The sequence below is a fragment of the Mustela nigripes genome, chromosome 17 (assembly GCF_022355385.1).
Source record: "Mustela nigripes isolate SB6536 chromosome 17, MUSNIG.SB6536, whole genome shotgun sequence".
In the NCBI taxonomy this organism is placed as follows: domain Eukaryota; kingdom Metazoa; phylum Chordata; class Mammalia; order Carnivora; family Mustelidae; genus Mustela; species Mustela nigripes.
Genome location: NC_081573.1, coordinates 6,369,297 through 6,389,347, shown reverse-complemented (window position 1 = coordinate 6,389,347; position 20,051 = coordinate 6,369,297). Strand labels below are relative to the sequence as shown.

At 44.5% G+C, this 20,051-nt stretch overlaps 1 protein-coding gene across 1 annotated transcript; it reads left to right on the top strand.

Annotated features, from left to right (window-relative positions):
• Positions 1-4,810: 4,810 nt before the first annotated feature.
• On the top strand, positions 4,811-18,278 carry ELSPBP1 (epididymal sperm binding protein 1). Its single transcript, XM_059383039.1, has 5 exons — positions 4,811-4,889; positions 11,089-11,226; positions 14,463-14,609; positions 15,648-15,806; positions 18,121-18,278. The coding sequence occupies exons 1-5, from the start codon at positions 4,820-4,822 to the stop codon at positions 18,276-18,278; spliced, it is 672 nt and encodes a 223-aa protein (XP_059239022.1). The 5' UTR covers positions 4,811-4,819.
• The last annotated feature ends 1,773 nt before the right edge of the window (positions 18,279-20,051 follow it).

Genomic DNA, 20,051 nt, shown 5'->3' with positions numbered 1-20,051 from the left:
TATCTTTTATCCAACAACTCTGTGGAGTAGGTATGATTCTCATTTTGTGGATGAGGAAGTGCCCTGCCCACCATCACTCTGCCAGCTTCCGGGGATGTATCCACACGGGCTGTGGATGTGATCCCTGTGAAATGCTGGCACCCTAGCACTGTGCTTTGCTCTGTGGGTGTTTGCTAGATCTGGTCCAACATAGCTCCTTCTGAAAATTAACATTCTAAAGCCAGACATCTATATAGATTTTATAGATTTTCAATTTCATAATTTTGAATGGCCTCATATTGCTTTATCCAAATTTTAACCATTTGCACATTAGTGTGTGAGCATGTGTACATCCAAACACCTGTACGTGTATGTATATAATGTGTGTGTATTTGTGCATATGTGTAAGTATACACACCTGTAACATGTGCACATGTACATATATATGGGTGAATATACATAATTATTATTTTTAATTATGAAAGTCACACACATCTATGGTAAAACATTTAAATGGAGAGTCTCACAGTTGTCCTCAGCTGCTCATTCTCACTTCTCAGAGATCCTATCAACCAAAACTATGGTGAGAATGGCAGGATGCCAACTCCAACTACCCCACGGCCCAGGACAAAAGGTCCTCTGCAACGTTTGAATGTGCCAGTGCTCAGAGAATAGCTTGGTCCTAACCTGAATGTTCCAGACGTGGGTGTCTGGCTATTATGGCTCACTTTATGGTTCAACCATTGTCTTGAACCACCCCCAAACATTTTCTATTAATATCCAAATGTCAATCCAAGGAGACTCATTAACATTCCAGACTATCAGTTCCTATTGGCTCCTTGCATACATACAACACCTCAGATACCTAAGGGGAAGCATCCATGTAGAAAGAAGAGGAAGTGCAAAGGTCCTGAGGTGGAAGGAAGCTTGACCTGTGCTGGAAGCAGTGGAAAGCTTAGTGTAGCTGAGGCAGATCAAGGGAGAACAAGAGTGATAAAGAATAAACTTTGAAGGGAAGGCCATGGTAGGGACTGTGGATTGTATCACAAAAGGGATGGAGAACTATGAATTAATGGATGCCACTTGCCCCCACTTTAGTCTCTCCAGTGGCTTCCATTTACATTTAGAATCTAAGGGTGACTCTGCAGGGTCCGCCTCCATCCACCTTATCAAGCATCTCTCAGGCCTCACTCCTCCCTGCTCAGGCATTCCAGGTGATCCTTAAATACATCTAGCTCTTTCTTACATCCTGCCTCTTTGGCCCAGAAGAGCTGCCACTGCCCCAGGCTCCCCTCACATCTACATCCCACACTTCCTGCAAGCCTGTTTCAGTGTCATCTTCTCAGAAAAGCCTCCCTGACCTCCTGACCAGACGTCACCTTGCCCCAGTTATTCCTTATGGCAGCCTTGGTCCTTCTCTTTTATAACCACGATCATGAGCAAGAGTTTCATGCTTGTCTCTGGTTTATTTCCTTCCTGCCTATCTCCTTCGCAGACAGCCAGCCCCACGAAGGCAGGGTCCAGGCCTGTCTCACACACAGCTGTCGCTCATCTCTGAGCTCTGCAGACTACGCATGTTGCAGGCTCAGTAATATTTAAACGAATGCTTTGAAGCAAGCACCAAGAGAGGCCCAATCTGCAGCCCTGTGGATGGGACAGAGGAGAGCCTGGAGGCCAGGACATCCATGAGGGAACATGACCACTGCTTGGGGGAGAGAAGGTGAAAGCCTGGCTTTGCAGGAGCAGGAAAGACAGAGAGAAGGTGCTGGTTTCAAGAGCCCTTCAGGAAGTAGAAGCTACCGGGGCTTTGATGATTGCTAAGACATGACATGGAGAAAGCTTTACTCTTGGGCTGACCACTTGAGAGATGGGGAAGAACACTTAGTCCATTTGGGCTGCTGTTACAGAAATATCATACACCGGGGGACTTAGAAATAGCAGGTTTCTCGTGGTTCGGTTATCTGGAAGTCCAAGACCGTGGCACTGGCAGATCCAGGGTCTGGGGAAAACCCATTTCGTGGTAGATAACCCCCTCGTCACTGAGTCCTCGTGTGGTGGAATACACAAGGGAGATCTCTAGGGTCCCTTTGACAAGGGCACTAATCCCACTCATGAAGCTTCACCCTCATGACCTCATCACTCCCAAAGATCCTACTTCCTATTGCCAACACTTGGGGGTTAGGATTCCAACCTATGAATTTGGGGGAGACAAAAACATTCAGACCATAAGAAACATAGTGCAATTAAGCGAAGTCATGTGTGTGGGGGGGGGGGTGGGCGAAAGGGATATTTGGGGCTTTATATCAGGAGCCCAGTCTTGGAATCTGAGGTGCTTGAGGGCCATCCAGATGGACATATCCAGGAGGAAGGTGAAAATACAATCTTGACACTCAGAAGTGAAATTTGCCTGGAGAGGTCTGGTATGGACGATGATGTTGGCTGATACTTCTGGTGGGCTTAGTGCACATGAGGTAAGCCTGAAGACAGCGTCGCACAGCAGCTAAGAGCCCAGTTTCTGGTATTAGGTTGTCAGAATTCAGGTAGGAGCCCCACCGTTTTCGAGGTTTGTGATCCTCAGCAAGACGCTTAAGTTTTCTGTGCCTCCATTTCCCCAAATGTGCAACAGAGATGATACTGGTGCCTCCCACTTTGGGGTACTATCAGGATCATAATGAATTTAGAATAGTGTATAGCACTCAGTATTACCTGTTTTTTTTTTTTTTTTAAATGATCTCTCTTAGTCATAACAAGCCTAAATGGTAGGTAAGATTAGTATCCCCATTTTTAAAAAAGTATTTTAGTGGCGCCTGGGTGACTCAGTGGGTTAAAGCCTCTGCTTTCGGCTCAGGTCATGATCCCAGGGATCGAGCCCCGCATCGGGCTCTCTGCTCAGTGGGGAGCCTGCTTCCCTTCCTCTCTCTCTGCCTGCCTCTCTGCCTACTTGTGATCTCTGTCTGTCAAATAAATAAATAAAATCTTTTTTAAAAAGTGTTTTATTTATTTGATAGAGAGAGAGAGATCATGAGCAGGAGAAGGGGCAGACTCCCCATTGAGCAGGGAGCCCGACTTTGGGCTCGGTCCCATGACTCCAAGATCATGACCTGAGCCAAACACAGGTGCTTAACTAACTGAGCCACCCAGGCACCCCAGTAGCCCCATTTTTTTGGTGATGAACCTAAGGCTTGGAGAATTTAAGTAAATCTGAAGGTCACCCGGGTGGTAAATGGTAGAGTCAGGATTTCAGCCAGGACAAGCTAGCCTTCACAATCAAAGTTGGGGGGGGGGGTGTCCAACCTTGGAGTCTGACCCACCAGTCAGGGTTAGTCATGAGTCGGTAGGCAGTGAATGAGGCATTACTCAGAAAAAAAGTTTGGGGCATGGTGCTGTGGTTAAAGAGAATGAGAGAAATCAGAAAATGCTCCCATATGTAGCAAAAAGCCAAGTGAAAGGGTATGTTCAGAGACCCTGGTGCTCAGACCCTGGTCCTGTTGGAGGACTGGAATCAATGGTTTTGGGATTTTGTTTTCCCAACCCATCATTCAGATTTGTTTTTAAGAATTGATGTCATCTGATGTCTCTCCGAGCTTCCCTAATCTTTGCCTTAATTATTCATGAACACAATTAACAATTGACAATGGAAACATACTTTCATATCAGGGTCCGCCTGGACCCTCACGGCTTCCCCCAGAGCCAGGAGTTATGAACCTATGCTCTGCAGGTGAGAAGACAAAGGCCCACAGAGGGGAAGTGGTTTACTGAACTTGAGAACTCCGACGCTGGTGTAAACAGTTCTGCCGTTGAACCCGAAGTCTGTCACCTACCATCTGCGGTGCTCGGTTAAGTTAGGGTTAGACTTACCCTCTGAAATCTTGATTTCGCTCTTCTGTAAACAGAGCTGGTCATGCCTGCTCATCAGGTCGTTAGAAGGTGGCATACAGCAGGCGCTCAATACCAGGTAGACAGCAGGAGCGGTAATAGTAACTGAAACTCGACACAAAACCAGACCACCCATTCCAACCCTGGGTTGCTGTTTCTGTGGAGAACGGCACACCTATGTGTCATTAAGCAAAGGGCACAGAGGCAAATGGAGGTAGAAGTTAAGGCTGGGGAGGATGGTAAATGGGGATCATAAAGGTACTTTAATATCCAGCTGGAGGTGGGTGTGAGCACGAGGAGGGTTTAAGGCTACTGTTAAGACCCCCATGATGAGTAGAGCCTTTGGAGCCACTTACATGGATTAGAATCCTGCCATTTCCTCGCTGTGTAACCAACTGAGGCAGATCACTTGGCTTCTCTGAGCCTCAGCTTGCTCATCTGTAAAATGGGATTAAACTAGCTATCATTTCATTTCATAGTGTGTGTTGAGCTCCTAGCCTGGAAGGGAGAAACATAGTAATCGCTGAGCTCCTAGCCTGGTGCTCAGCGAATACTGTTTCTCCTTCCCAGCACAAGGACCCCTCCGTAATGACTGTGGATATATTTTTTCTTTCCTGTAAGAGTAAATTATTCTTCACTGCCCTCTAGGGGTAGGAAGTAAAATGGCATGTGTGACACCGAACCCTGGAATTAGTGGAAGAAGGAACACATAGGAGCAAAATTTTTGTCTTCCTGGGGCGCTGGGTGGCTCAGTCGGTTGAGCATCTGCCTCCGGCTCGGGTCTTGATCTTGGGGTCCAGGGACCTGGCTCCGTGTCAGGCTCCCTGCTCAGAGAGGAGTCAGCTTCTCCCTCTCCCTTTGCCACTTGGGCACACACACTCTCTCTTTCTCAAATAAATAAATAAAATATCAAAAAAAAAATTTTTTTCCCTTCCTTGAGACCAGAAAGAAGAGGCCAGTTGAGATGAACCCATGGTCCAGTTACCTGTTGGGATGGACGACCTTCGTCCTCTACTCCTTTGAGACAAGTGGAAGTGAGTATACTGGAAAATGATGGGGAGGATTTGGAAACCAGAAAGAACGAATGGGGCCAAAGCAAAGATTGCTGGAGTCAGGTAGAGAGAAGATGGAGAATAGAGAATCATTTGCTTCTGGACTGCCTTGACCATGGATAACTGAAAATGTGGGAAGCAAGATAAGTGGGTAGGGGCTATAATGGACATGGGCATTTTTCATGGCGGTCAGCACATGGTAAGGAAGTGCAGATGTGTTAATTAAAAGGAGGGGGCTCTAGGGGTGCCTGAGTGGCTCAGTTGGTTACACATCCAACTCTGGATTTTAGCTCAGATCCATGAGATTGAGCCCCGCGTCAGGCTCTGAGTTGGGCATGGAGCCTGCTGAGGATTCTCTCCCTCTCCCTTTGCCACTCCCCCACCACTCGTACGCTCAGTCTCCCTCTTTCTCTACATAAAAGGAGGGGGTGTCTATAATTCCAATAGATTGAGTCCTCAGACTCCAACTCAGATCTTCCACTCTTTTTCTTAGATTGTGGTAAAATGCCCAGAACCTGAAATCTACTATTTCAACTATTTTGAAGCACACAGTTCAGTAGAACAGCATTGACTTTGTTGTACAACCAAGAGCCAGCACTCTTTTCAGCTTGCAAAACTAGAACTCTGTACCCATTAAACGACTCACACTTGCCCTCCCTCCAGCTCTGCCAACCACCGTTCTATTTTCCGTCTCTGTGAATTTGACCGCTCTAGATACTTGATGAAAGTGGAATCAAATCGTACTTGTCTTATTGTGACTGGCTTGTGTCACTGAGCATAGTGTCCTCGAGATTCATCCATGTCGCAGCAGCTGTCAGAATTCCCGTTCCTTTTAAGGCTGAATGATATTTCACTGTGTGTGTGTACACACATACACATACATTTTGTTTATCCACTCATCCATTGATGGACTTGGATTGTTTCTATCTTCTGGCTATTGTGAATAATGCTGTTATAAACATTAGGTGTTACAAGTACTTCCTTGAGTACCCACTTAAAAAAAATTATTTACTTATTTTACAGAGAGAGAGCACAAGCAGGGAGAGTGGCAGACAGAGGAAGAGGGAGAAGCAGGCCCTATGCTGGGCAGAGAGCCTGACACGGGGCTCAATCCCAGGACCCTGGGATCATGACTTGAGCCAAAGGCAGATGCTTAATGACCGAGCCATCCAGGCGCCCCAAGAGAACCCACTTTCAATTCTTTGGGGGGATATAGCCAGAAAGGGAATTGCTGGGTCATATGGTAATTCTGTGTTTAAGTTTTTGAGGAACTGCCACACTATTTTCCAAAGCAGCTGCATCATTTTGTATTCCCATCAACAGGGCATAAAGTTTCAAATTTTCCACATCCTTGCTAACACTTGTTTTCTGTCAAAAAAAAAACAAAAAACCCAAAACAAACAAACAAACAAACAAAAACCCAGTAGCCATTCTAGTGGGTGTGAGTCCATGCTCTTAATATATCTAGGAATCTAAATCAGCTCCCCAAAGATCATATGGTAAACACAGAAGCAGAACCAAGAGAGACCCTGATTATATGTAGTTCACTCAAGCTATAGTGAAACAATTCTCCACAATGAATATCCTTTTCTACCTGACAAGCCCTTTCCCTTGGATAGGCTCAAGAAACCCTCATTTTTTTTTTAAGATTTTGTTTATTTATTTGTCAGAGAGAGAGAAAGAGAGAGCATAAGCAGAGGGAGGAGCAGGGGGAGAAGCAGGATCCCCACTCAATAGGGAGCCTGATGAGCGACTCAATTCCAGGATCCTGGGACCATGACCTGAGCTGAAGGCAGAGGTTTAACCAACTGAGCCACCCGGGCCTCCCTCAAGAAACACTCCTATTTTCATGCACTTGGATTCCATGAAGCCCTTTTTCTTTTTTTAAAATAATATTTTTAAAATATTTTATTTACTTATTTGACACAGAGAGACACAGTGAGAGAGGGAACACAATCAGGGGAGTGGAGAGGGAGAAGCAGGCTTCCCACCGAGCAGGGGGCCCGATGCAGGGCTCGATCCCAGGGCCCTGGGATCATGACCTGAGCTGAAGGCAGCCGCCCAATGGCTGAGCCACCCAGGTGCCCCCATGTAGTCATTTTTCAATGATCACATTCTATATTCCAGAGATTTCTAATATCTTTGGAATATAGGTCACTGGACAGGCACTACAGTCCATGAAATCCCGGATTGGTATAAAAAAAAGGTGTGCACTTACCAGGGTAGTGAGAACAGATCTTGAAACAGACAAACTCCAAACCATCAGCAGCTTAGCATGAAACATTTTATTTCTCGTTCCCATAAAGCCCAGTAAGAGTGCGTCTGGTCAGCAGGGGTCCATTCACCTTCCGCTATGGGGCTCTCCACCAACACCGAGGGCTTTTGGGTGCTGTGTGGATTCTTTGCTTGCAGCTGATAGACAAGAGCCAAGAGTGTGATAATCTTGGAAGAGAGGTTTTTTTTTTTTTTTTTTTTTTGGCCAGGAAGTGATATCTGTTCCTTTCTCCCATTTCCACTGGCCTGAACTCACAGAATGCTTAGCTGCAAGGGAGTCTGGGAAATGTGGCTTTGAACAGTACGTTTAGGAGGAAGATGAAGCTGGTTTTGAATCCACAGCAGTCTCTGCCACAGGGAATTATGAGCGTTTTCCCGAGAGAAGGTCTGGCTTCTCACAAGAACTGAGGAGACCCAAAAGGCTAAGAACCCAGAGTTTATTCAGACAGGGAACCATGCCAGATTTCCCAGTTCTTGTCTCATTCTGGTCATACCTTCCTGAGACCACCTCCACATTCCTGTGGCGAGACTTGGCACATATTTATGGTTAACTTATTCATATGGTTAACTTATCACATTGACTGAGTGATTCCCAAAGGCCGGGCACCGTGCAATGGGTCAGAAACATGGCAGTAAATAAACTTATGCCCTATACTCAGAGACCTCACAGCAAACGGGAGTGATAGACATGGAAACAGATAACTGTATTTTTTGACTATTTGGTAAGTATATTGATAAAGATTGGCTCAGAGTATTGGAAGAGTGTGGAAGAGTATTAATCTGGACTGAACCAAGTCTTGAGTAATGGGGAATAAGGCTAGGAAGAAAGAAAAGAGCAGGGTGAGGGCATGAGCCAAATGCCAAAGACAAGAAAGAGTATGGAGGAAGGTCGAGGAAATGTTAATCAGACAGTGAGAACAGAGAGGTCAGCAGGGCCCAGATGAGAGAGGATTTCAACCCAGTTAAGAAGATCAGACCATCTGCTGGGTTACTTTGCAGATGGCTAATAGTATCTATTATGTGTTGATTCTTACTAACAACTCCCAAGGATAATCTTAATCCTGGGTCAAGGGGGCATCTGCCTGCCCTCACTTCACCACCAGCATCCTATGCTCTGGTGGTGTCCCTGACTGAGAATCATTGATGATGATGATGATGATGGTGATGGTGACGATCGCTAACATTCGCTGGGTAGCAGTCATGTGCTCTTCTAAGCACTTTCCAAATATTAACTGATTTCAACTGTATAAAACCAAGACCAGAAAGTTCTGAGACCCAGAGGTTGAAAGCGCAATGTGAGTTCAAGGCCTCTACTTGCGTCAACCCACCAGCGAAGCTCAAAGATTGAGGTCTGCCTTTCCACCCCCTCCCAGGACATCCCTCATCCACCCTTATGATGGCTTAGGTCAGATCATACAGGCTAAGAATCTGATCCAGAAGAGATGGGGCTACTAGGTTGAAGGTAGAGAGGATGTCTTGTTCATCTGTATTGGTAACAGACTAACTATCCCCAAACGTCAGTGGCTGAACTCAGTAGCGTTCACATCAAACTCAGCTAGCACTTCGATGTGGATGTGTGGTGGGAAGCCTCTTCCGTTGAGATTCAGAGACACAGGATCCTTCTGTATCATGGCTCCTCCAGCCCCTAGAGCCTCAAGGTTCTCTGCAGGGTCATCCTTTTTATCTGAGTTTCTCAACCTGGCCACTGTTGGCATTTGGGGCCAGTTGGTTTTGTTGTGGAACCTGTGCATGGTAAGAAGTTTAGCAACAACCCTGGCCTCTACCTAGTAGATCCCAGGAGTACACCTACCAGTATCCCCTTCTCCCAGCTGTACACCTACCAGTATCCCCTTCTCCCAGCTGTAACAACCAAAATGCCTCCAAACTTTGTCTAATGTCTTTTTCTCCATTGAGAACCATGGCTGTATATCCAGCTGACAGAAGAAAGGAGCATGGAGGTTTGCTTGGGAGCAAGGAAGTAGCTAACATCATTTCCACCCACATGAGTTGTAACTGAGTCACGTGACCCCACCTAACTATAAGAAAGTCAAAAAATAGGTTCGAGCTAGGAACCCATTTAGTGAGTCCATGGAAGCTTTGTCTCACCGTGTTTGGAATAGGAACACACACACACACATACACATACACACACATGCACACACACTATATAACCTATCAGAATGTCTTTATCATAGTAAGCCTTCGTTATATCCTTGTGGGAGGGAAAAAGAGAGAGGAGGAGGGAATCACAGGATGAAGGCAAAGAGAAAAGCTATGATTTTGGACCATTAGATAAAAAATTCTAGTTCTCGTTCTAGTTCTGCTCAAAAAAAAAAAAAAGGCATTAAGTTGAAATGATTCCTTATCTTACATGGGTCTTTACTCCCTTCTCCATGATGTGAAGAATTTGAGCTAGAATTTCTTTCTCTCTTTCTTTTAATTTCTTTCTTTCTTTCTATTTCTTTCTTTCAAGATATTATTTATTTATTTGACAGAGAGAGAGTGAGAGAGGGAACACAAGCAGGGGGAGTGGGAGAGGGAGAAGCAGGCCTCCTGCCGAGCAGGGAATCCGATGCAGGGCTCGATCCCAGGACCCTGGGATCATGACCTGAGCCAAAGGCAGACACTTAACATCTGAGCCACCCAGGCGCCCCTAGAATAGAATTTCCTAAGATGTGTTTGGAACATTATTCTCCAAAGCTATCAAGGGATTGGGGAAAAGGACAATTTAAGATACTCCATACACCTCTTGCTAATTCAGTTCTCATTTGCATACTGGCCCTGCTAATGAGTCCTGCATTAAGGAAATCTGTCTAGCTTTTTTTTTTTTTCACGTGGCATTTTCTGAACTTCCATCTTCATTTTGTCAGTTCTTTCTTAAGCATCTTCTATGAGCAAGTGACTGTTCTAGTTTCCAAGGATACACTGCGTCAAAGACAAAGTCCCTGTCCTCACACCGAGGAATACAAAGGCCAAGGGTTGCATTTCTCTAACTTTCCTCATCCAAGTACCACCTCCTCAACATTTGCCATATCTGCACCCCAGCATCACTGGCTCCACCTTCTTCTTTAGATATGATCTCTTCTTCACTTTAACACCCTTATTTTATTTTTTTAAAAGATTTTTAAAATTTATTTGAGAGAGAGGGATTACAAGTAGGCAGGCAGAGGAGGGGGGAAGCAGGCTCCCTGCTGAGCAGAGAGCCTGATGTGGGCCTTCATCCCAGGACCCTGGGATCATGACTTGAGCTGAAGGCAGAGGCTTAACCCACTGAGCCACCCAGGTGCCCCAACACCCTTATTTTAAAGGATAGTTAACATCAGGTCTATAATCTATAAAAATGCTACTACTTGCCATAAATAGAAATTGCAAACAAAAATACTGTGAAAACAAAATCCTATTATTAGATTCTACTAGATGCTATTGTCCCAATACAGCTTTGAGCTTGTGACCTGCCCTCTTTTTGTTGTTGTTAAAAGGGAGATTATTCAAAATTAGAGACATGGTAGAGAAATAGCAGCATTAAAATGAAGTTTTCTCTTTTGTCATCAGAAAGATTGAAAAGAGCACTGCAAAATGAAATTGCTTTTCAGAATTAGTTAATGTGTGTCCTTCCATTACCTACCGTGATATTATGACCTTTACCAGATGTGTTTGCTGTAATGTTGATGGTGCTCTGCTGGTCTGAGGACAACTTTATCCCGGTTGTTTTCATGGTTCATGAGACTCCTTCCCTGTACTCTTGGTCTCAACAAAGCTGGACATGCCCTTATATGTCACAAGAAAGCTCGATGCTAAGACTTCACATGTCACCTTCAGACCCCCCCGCCATGGGAACCAAACCAAAACTCATCCTTGGCTCTTTGACTGTGATGAAGCCCCTCTGTTTTATCTCTCTTTCTTCCAGATCAGAAAGATTCATGTGTCTTTCCCTTCATCTACAAGGGGTCTTCCTACTTTTCTTGCATCAAAACCAATAGCCTCTCCCCTTGGTGTGCAACCAGAGCCATTTACGATGGGCAGTGGAAGTATTGCATGGTGGACGGTGAGTAGTGCCATGCTGTCCCCTCAGGAGGCCTCCTCAAATTATGGGTCACAAAAGAGAATGTGTGGATTTGTATAATATGATCATATTTTTGCACACGAGTTATGATACGTATTTGTGTGCCTAGAAATGCTGCAGGAGGCCAAGCACTGGATGCTAATAATGGGGTAATGATGTTAAAAACGATAGTGTTGAAAATGGAGCTCTCTGAACCACCGTATTCTTTGTCTCTTTCTTGATTTTCTAAATTAATAAGGAAAAACAGAGACAAAGTATAAGGGATTTGAGAAGGGATTTAAGAGACTCTGTTTACTTTTTTCTCAAAGCCCAAGACATTTTTGTAATTGTATGATTTCTATCTTTTGTGCACGGGACAAAGGGCATTTTGTTTTAACCAATATCCTATTGTTGGACATTTTAATTGTTCCTACTAGTAACCAGGTGTTGAATATTTAGAACCTACTTTTCCCTGTACCACTGTTCTTGACTCTCTTAGATCGAATTCTCCCTTTGATAATAAATATAACACCCTTTTTACTATCCCGAAATAAAATTTATAAAGAACATTACCTATTCTAAATTCCTAACCTCAAAATAAATCAACATAATTCCATAACTGCAGAAGAAGAGAAATAAAAAGAAGCAATATTGTTGTAAAGTAATTAAGCACCCATGACCCTATCTAACCTACAAGATATTAGAAAGTGGCCAGACTCTTGTACCTCCAAGCAGAATCTCTTTGATTGCAAGAGCTAAAAATGACTACAAAGAAGCCCCATTACACAGAAAAAACCAAACCAGACCTGGAAGCAGTACAATCCCTGGCTGAAAATATTGCTCAAACAATGCAAATCAGGATCAACTGGCAGAAACTGAACCTGAAAATTAGAGGGTTTTTTTTTTTTTTTTTTGAATTCTGGAACATGTCCCCAAACATGCATAAGATGTACAAAAGGGGACAAAACTCTGCCAGAACTGCATATACTAGACACAGTCAAGGCCCTGAGAGTCAACAACCTGCATTTGATTTAACCCCTTCAGCCATGTCACCAAGGGCTCCTATTAGATGAAGGCATCTTTTGCATCTTCTCCCTCAGATCTGGCTTCTGAACCAAGTACTGCTCTTTGAACCCATACTGGCGGGTATCTCACTCCCTGTGAATAGTGGTGGGGAAGCGGTTTTCCATGGCCATTTCTAAGTACTGCCTCACAGGACGCTTCTCGTGAGTGGAATATGGAGATCAGAAACAGATACCCATGGCAATCCCTAGTGACATTAGCTTACAATATTCATATCACTTAAACATATATTACTGTGCAGATGCTTTTCTGCTCATTTGCAGGCTTCCTCAATAAGGACAATGTGCCACTACTGTGTAAATAGAAGAACAGAGTCATCCCTAATTCTTTCTTCCCACCCCACAGGTGACCCACCAACTAGACTTAATTTTGTCTTCAAAGTAGATACTAGCTTCAGCTTCTGGGGAGCATCTGCTTCCTCTGTCTCCATCCTTCTTGAATCACCATCAACTCTGCCAGCCAATATTTCCTAATCGGTCTTCCCAAATCCCCCTCACCTCCCTCCAATAGATTCTCCGCATATCAGTCAAAGAAACCTTTTTGGGATGTGAAGTCAGGCAAGGCTACTTCCCTGCTCATGCCCTCTGTGGCTCACCGGCACACTTAGAGGGATATCCTGACCCCCAGATAGCCAATGCAATATTGAGAAAGAAAAAACAAAGCAGGAGGTATCACATGCCCTGATTTCAGGCTATATTGCAAAACTATAGTAATAAAAACCTATGGTATTAGCATAGAAACAGACACAGGGATCAATGGAACAGAATTGTGAGTCCAGAAATAAACTAATGCATATATGGTCAATTAATTTATGACAAAGGAGCCAGAAATATGTAATGGGGAAAGGACAATCTCTTCAACAGTGGTGTTGGGAAAATGGCATAGCCACATGCAAAAGAATGAAACTGGACCCTGTTTTACACCATACAGAAAGATCAACTCAAAATGATTGAAGACTTGAACACAAGATGTAAAACCACAGACCTCCTACAAGAAAGCATGGGAGTAATCTGTGAGACATCAGTCTTGGCAATGATTTTTTGGGTTTGACACCAAAATCAAAGGCAACAAAAGCAAAAATAAACAAGTGGGGCCACATCAAACTACAAAGCTTCAGTATAGAGAAAGAAACCATCAATAAAATGAAAGGCAACCTTAGAATGGGAGAAAGTGTTTGCAAAACGTGTATCTGATAAGGGGTTAATATCTGAAATATCCAAAAGAACTCCTACGACTCAGCTGGAAGAAAGAGGAAGAAGAGGAGTGGGGAGAGTTGGAGGAAGGCAAGAAGAAGGAGGGCAAGACGAGGAGACCCCTCACCTTGGTCTGGAAAGCTCCACTTGACCTTGCCCTTCCTGTCCCCATCTTCCCCTCCCTTCCTTGCCTGCTGAGCTCCAGCGACACTGACTGACATGCTTCCTGAGTATTTTGAACTCCTTCCTGTCTTTGAACTCTCACACTTTTATTCCTTCTGTCTGGACCTCAATTATCCCCAGTTTTTGCATGGTTGGCTTCGCCACATTGTGAGAACCTCTTCTCAAATGCCACCTGCTCCAAGTCTTCCTTCATCCCTTCGTCTATGAAAACCCCTCCATCATTTCCAAATGACCCTGATTCCCTCACTTAGTGTGAGTAAATCCACCCACTATAAACATAATGTTTATATTTGTATAAACATTATAAACAAATACAAACTATATTTGTAGCCCTACATTTGTGGTGGGAAATTCAATCTGTCTATGGAAGTTGCCATAAGACACCAGCACCTAGATGATAATTTTACTGTATTTGACCTCTCTGACACTTGACAATTTTTCTTTTTGGTAATGGCAGCATTCCTTGTATGTCAAGGTCTTGGCTTTATTTGTTGGTCATAAACCATCAAAATTCTTTGTCTTGACTTTATTCCTATAGGTCATTTTCTAAGAGATTCATTTTTAAGACACAGTGAAGTATGTTGTTTGTACAGCACACCATGGTTGAGATTGGGAACGTCGCTGGGGAAGTTTTGAGGATGAAAGTACAGGAAAAGGCTTTCTTAATGAAATGCTTGATGAAATGAGTGAATAAAATCTTTTCTGATGGAAGGATGATTAGATGACTGTCCCATGAATGGCCGAGAAAGTGAAACCACTCATGGGCTTCTTTTTGTACAGATTACCCACGATGCATCTTCCCCTTCATCTATCGAGGAAGGTCCCATAACACCTGCATAATGGAGGGCAGCTTCTTTGGAAGGCTGTGGTGTTCTGTCACCTCCAGCTTTGATGAGAAACAGCAGTGGAAATACTGTGAAATCAATGGTGAGGCACTGGCGCAGGGATGGGGTGTTTGGTGGGGAGGAGGGAAATAACAATGATCCTCCTGAGGGGATGGTAGCACAGGGGAGAGAAGAAGAATGGGAGCAGTCTTCTAGGAACCAAATGCCTTCTTGGAGAGTACATTAGGACAACCACAGGAGACAAGAATGTCCTGAGGCCACACTCCCCCAAGACCCCAATGTCAGCATGGAAAATCCAGTTAACCTGAGAATAAAAACCATGGGCTCACATTGGTTTTCAAGTGTTTCTGTTGCCAGAATTGCCAATAAACAGATTCACCAAGTGCTGGACCTTTCCTTAACATTTCACCTTAATAATCTCTTCACTTCTTAATGACCTCCATTCATTCTAGAGCCCTCTCTGTATTAGACTCTGATCCATGACCTCTACATATAACCTCCCATTGAATCTTTCCATGGAAGCTCTATAAGATGCCATTTTCTTCTCTATTCAATAAATGGTTGCAATAAAATTAAGTCCTGCCCAAGGTCACACTCCTAGGTGATGTCAGAGTTAGGATTTGAATTCAAGTCCATATGGCGGTGGTGTCCATGTTTCTCACTAAGTAGTGTTGCCTCCATTGGGATGAAGATTCACGTGAGGCACCTATCCATGGAGCATACTTATTCCTTCATAAAATCTTCACTATGTTCTTCCCTTGGCTCTCAAAAAATCCTAATCCCATAGAACACCTTAATTTATCCTTGGCCCAGCCATCCATCACTTGTATCCTTGTCCCTACCACCCTTATCCTTAAATCTCACAATAACTCTGTTATTGAAGCCCATAGAACACAAAGCCTCTGTTCAAATAGACAGTAAACTGTGTAGTGGTTGACATTTTGGGTTCTCCCTTGTATGCAAAGTAGACCTGATAACATCACCAGGAACTCGTTTGGGTGTGTTCAATGTTATGTTGCCTTTCATGAGATAAAACGTGGTGCCTCGTTCATGTGTGATAAATGGAAGCTCTTTTTGTTGTCTCTTCTCGTCCCTGGGACCTTTCCATGATTATTTTCAGAGTATGGGGGAAATTCTTTCAGCAAGCCCTGCATCTTCCCCTCCATCTACAGAAATAGCACGATCTCTGAGTGTGTTGAAAATGAAAGCAACAAACTCTGGTGCCCAACCACAGAGAACATGGATGCGGATGGGAAGTGGAGCCTCTGCGCCGACACAAGTAACCGGGGAAGGGGACTGGGTGGGCACGGGTGGGTTTCTTCATCCATCTACTTAGCATATGTTGGGAGGTGGGCATATTGGCGATGAGTAATTCAGGGTCTCTGCCTCATGGATCTGATGGGTGAAGAGCATAAACAATGCAACTGTGTGACAGGCAAAGTACAGGCTGCTGAAGATCCAAGAGAAGGGAGCCAGTGTCAGATTTTCAAAATGCAAAACACCTAACACTTGCTTATACAAACATAGAGTAAGCACATACTAAGGGTTTTTTAAAAAATATTTTATTTATTTATTTGAGAGACAGAGATCACAAGCAGGTAGAGAGGCAGGTAGAGAGAGGGGGAAGCAGGCTCCCTGCTGAGCAGAGAGCCCGATATGGGGGGCTCGATCCCAGGACCCTGAGATCATGACTTGAGCCAAAGGCAGAGGTTTAACCCACTGAGTCACCCAGATGTTCCTAAGGTTTAAAGAAAAATCTGGGGTGCCTGTGTGGCTCATTTGGTTAAGGATCCAACCCTTGATCTCATCTCAGGTCTTGATCTTAGGGTCATAGGATCAAGCCCCACATTGGGATCCACACTGGGCATGGAGCCTACTTAAAGAAAAAAGGCTATTAATAAGGGAACTAGAAGGATAGTGAAGCTAATTCAGGGGACATTATAAGAAACACATAAAGTCAGTGAAGAGAAGAATGTTGAGTGCAAGCAAGACTGTTAAGTTAGCTATCAAATCCATTAACGTATAATGGGCAATCAAACCTTTGTGATTATCTTGTCTGCCAGACAGAAGTTACTGGCATCTCTATGGAACAAAAATCATTCACAATGTATCAGTTTTCTACACGTTCCAGAGTTGGAGCCTCCAACAAATGCAACAGCAGGTAGTAAGTGAGATGAAGTTCCCTGTTTCCCTAGAGTAGGGGGTCTGTGAATCCCATCCTGCCTATGGGCCAGAGCTGGACCAATTTTTTTTTTGTTCCCCAACCTAAGAATCATTTTTACATTTTTTTATGATTGAAAAAAGTCTGGGGCGCCTGGGTGGCTCAGTGGGTTAAGCCGCTGCCTTCGGCTCAGGTCATGATCTCGGGGTCCTGTGCTCAGTAGGGAGCCTGTTTCCTCTCTCTCTCTCTCTGCCTGCCTCTCTGCCTACTTGTGATCTCTCTCTGTCGAATAAATAAATTAAATTTAAAAAAAAAGAAAAAGAAAAAAGAAAAAAGTCTAAAGAAGGATGGTATTTTGTGACAAGCAAAAGTATGTGAAATTCGTTACTTGGGACCCATATAAAAGAAAGAGACTGGGGCGCCTGGGTGGCTCAGTGGGTTAAGCCGCTGCCTTCAGCTCAGGTCATGATCTCAGGGTCCTGTGATTGAGTCCCACATCGGGCTCTCTGCTCAGCAGGGGGCCTGCTTTAAAAAAAAAAAGAAAGAAAGAAAGAGACTGTATGAGGCACGAAGCTGAAAATACCTACCATCTGGTACTTCTAGAAAAAGTTTGATGACACTGAGCTGGAGAATCAGGTGACTGTTAGGGACTCTTCAGACAATACTCTAGGAGGACGTGAAAAGGTCATGTGGCAATCTTTCGGTGCCATTGCATGTTTTGGATAATTTTGCTAACAAGGGAGAAAAAATGTAGATTTGGTGGATGATCAGGGCGGAAGCCCTTAAGGAACGAAAATAGAACATTTTTCTGTAAATGTAATATAACATTTCCTCACAAGGCACATTGCAGGCAGCCTGCCTGCACGTCAGGACCCTGGACAGCTCTCCAGCACTGCACTGGTCTAGATATTTGCACGGAAGAGGCAGGGTGCACCTTGCTGGGCTTCAGCTAAGAATGTGGACACTATGTGTCCGCACACGGCCACAGAAACCCCACCAGTACTGATTTGGCTTCCAAATAAATTTTAGCATGTGGAGGATTCACACACTGAGGATCTGGGATTAAAGAGGAGCCCCTGTATTACGTCCTCTCCGTGCTTTCCGCTCCGCTCCCTGGTTCCCTTGGTGACATGATGTTGTCCTTGTCTCTCCCCCTGCCAGGACCCCTTGTGCTTTCACTCTGTCCTTGTTCCCCATTCCACACCCCATGGAACTAAACTCAAATAGCTTCCCAGGGAAGAAAATCTCTGTGAGATTTAGGATTGGGTCAGCATTTCTCTCTACTAATGGGAGCCTCTGAGCAGCACCCAAACAACACACGCAAAGGTATTGTGGACCCAATTTTGATTTTAGGGTGGGCTCCGAAGCCTAAGACTTCACCACAGTGTAAAGGTACAGGGAGAACCACTGTCCTATCCTTTCTTCTCCCTAGGAATTTCCTCCTTGGTTCCTGGGTTTCCATGCCACTTCCCATTCAACTATAAAAACAAGAATTATTTTAACTGTACCAACAAAGGAACAAAGCAGAACCTTATGTGGTGTGCAACGTCTTATGACTATGACCGGGACCGCACCTGGGTGTATTGTTGATGCAAAGGTGAGATGCGTAATGTACCCCTGGGCAGTGCAGTGTCCTTCTAGCATGATTCACTGAGGTTCCCAACAGGATGAGCTCCACGACCCAGAGGTGAGGTGAAGTGGGGGTAGGGAGAGACTGGGACAGCTTCCTGACTTAGAAGGAGGTGGACGAACTCTTTCCGACCCTGAAAGTTACCATGCCAGGTTTTAGGACCAGCAGGCGTTGGGTGTGCAAGAAAAACAGAATTTCTCTAGAGCACGAGAAGAAAAGATAGGCTTGAAAGGAAACCACCAGGACTTCTCCAGTCCCCAGAGGACATGGCACCAGGTCGTTGATCTGCTAACCCCATCACTAAGTAGCCAGTGGAGGAAAAGGTGGGGTCATTTCTGCTCCCCATCATGTGGGTCCCTCCCCCACCTCCATGCATAAGTCTTCCAATCTCTCCACAGGATCCACCTCACTCTCCCTTCTAGCTCTTTCCTCTGGCTTTAGTATTCTAAGGCCTGTGGAAACTCTCAAATAGCTGGTTCTACTGACCTAATCACTCTGATTCTGGGATTTAAACACAAACAGAAGCCCTTCCCTCAGATGTGGGGACAACTCTCGTGTTTCTAGCACTATATACCCTTAGGACGCATGTGGCTTATGGATGACTCCTGAATTTTGGCTTGGCCATGAAAATTATCTTCCTGGAGTAGAGGAGAGGCAAAGGAGTGGCCTTGGGGCTCTGGGTACCATCCTAACAGGGTGGATATTTAAAAACACTCACATGTTGTTGTGCCTGGGTGGCTCAGTCAGTCAAGCATCTCTTGATTTTGGCTCAGGTCATGATCTCAGGGTCATAAATTGAGCTCTGAGTTGGACTCTGTGCTCCCTTCCCCTCATCCCCCCCCCACTCCCTCTCTCTCTCTTTTTTCTCTAAAACAAAACCCAAACCCAAACCAAGAACACCCACAAGTCATCCCCAGGCTGTGGCTAGAAAGAAGAACATTTTTAGTGGACATCCAGAGCACAACTATCTTCTTCAGGCCCCTCTTTCACCAAACCTATTAGTAGAGGTGAGGCTGAGGTGCTCACGGTCAGTGTTTTCCAGTCCCTGTGAGCCAGGTGAAGGGCAGGGGTGTCTCAGCTCCTCATCTTCTGACTCAGTCTTGAAAACCAATATAGTACTTTGGTATTCACATTGTGTTTTGAGTCAGTGCATACCTATTACCTGAATGCTGGCTTGTGATTTTATTTTCCAGGGGAGGAAAAATATCTTCAGTGGAAGACGGACATACCAAGTTTAGAACCTGCTTTGTTTTTTTCATTGAGTCTTTCAAGTTTAATCGCTTTTAGAAATACCTTGCTCGCCATTTTGCTTGATCACTTGGTCCTTTGTGAAAAACGGAGGGGAAATGTGGCATAACCACAGGAGCCCACAGTTAACCCCAGGGCTGCTTTTTGTACCTCTTGGAATGAGAGAGATGGGGAGGGACAGGAATGTGGTGAAGGAAGCGTTGGTGACGGCATTGGTGAGTCTCATGGGGGGAGGTCAGATTCTCAGCCCAGGAGCCCAAGGAAGGAACTGCAGCCTGCTCTCTCTTTCTGGGAAATGGTAGATTTGAGTGGAGCATTTGTAGATACTTGTTAAATCAGTAATAAATAAATTCGAAAGTAAACAGAAGGTAAAGAATGTAGAGAAGTCATTGCACTCGATGTAATGGGTGTTACATGCAACTGACAGATCACTAAATACTACCCCTGAAACTAATAATACAGTGTATGTTAACAGTATAGGAATT

Bases quoted from the DNA above. Each gene is read 5' to 3' on its own strand.
- ELSPBP1 (XM_059383039.1), top strand. From the start codon at position 4,820: ATGAACCCATGGTCCAGTTACCTGTTGGGATGGACGACCTTCGTCCTC. The intron at 4,890-11,088 runs GTGAGTATACTG...TCTTTCTTCCAG, and splicing joins CTCCTTTGAGACAAGTGGAA to ATCAGAAAGATTCATGTGTC. The intron at 11,227-14,462 runs GTGAGTAGTGCC...CTTTTTGTACAG, and splicing joins GAAGTATTGCATGGTGGACG to ATTACCCACGATGCATCTTC.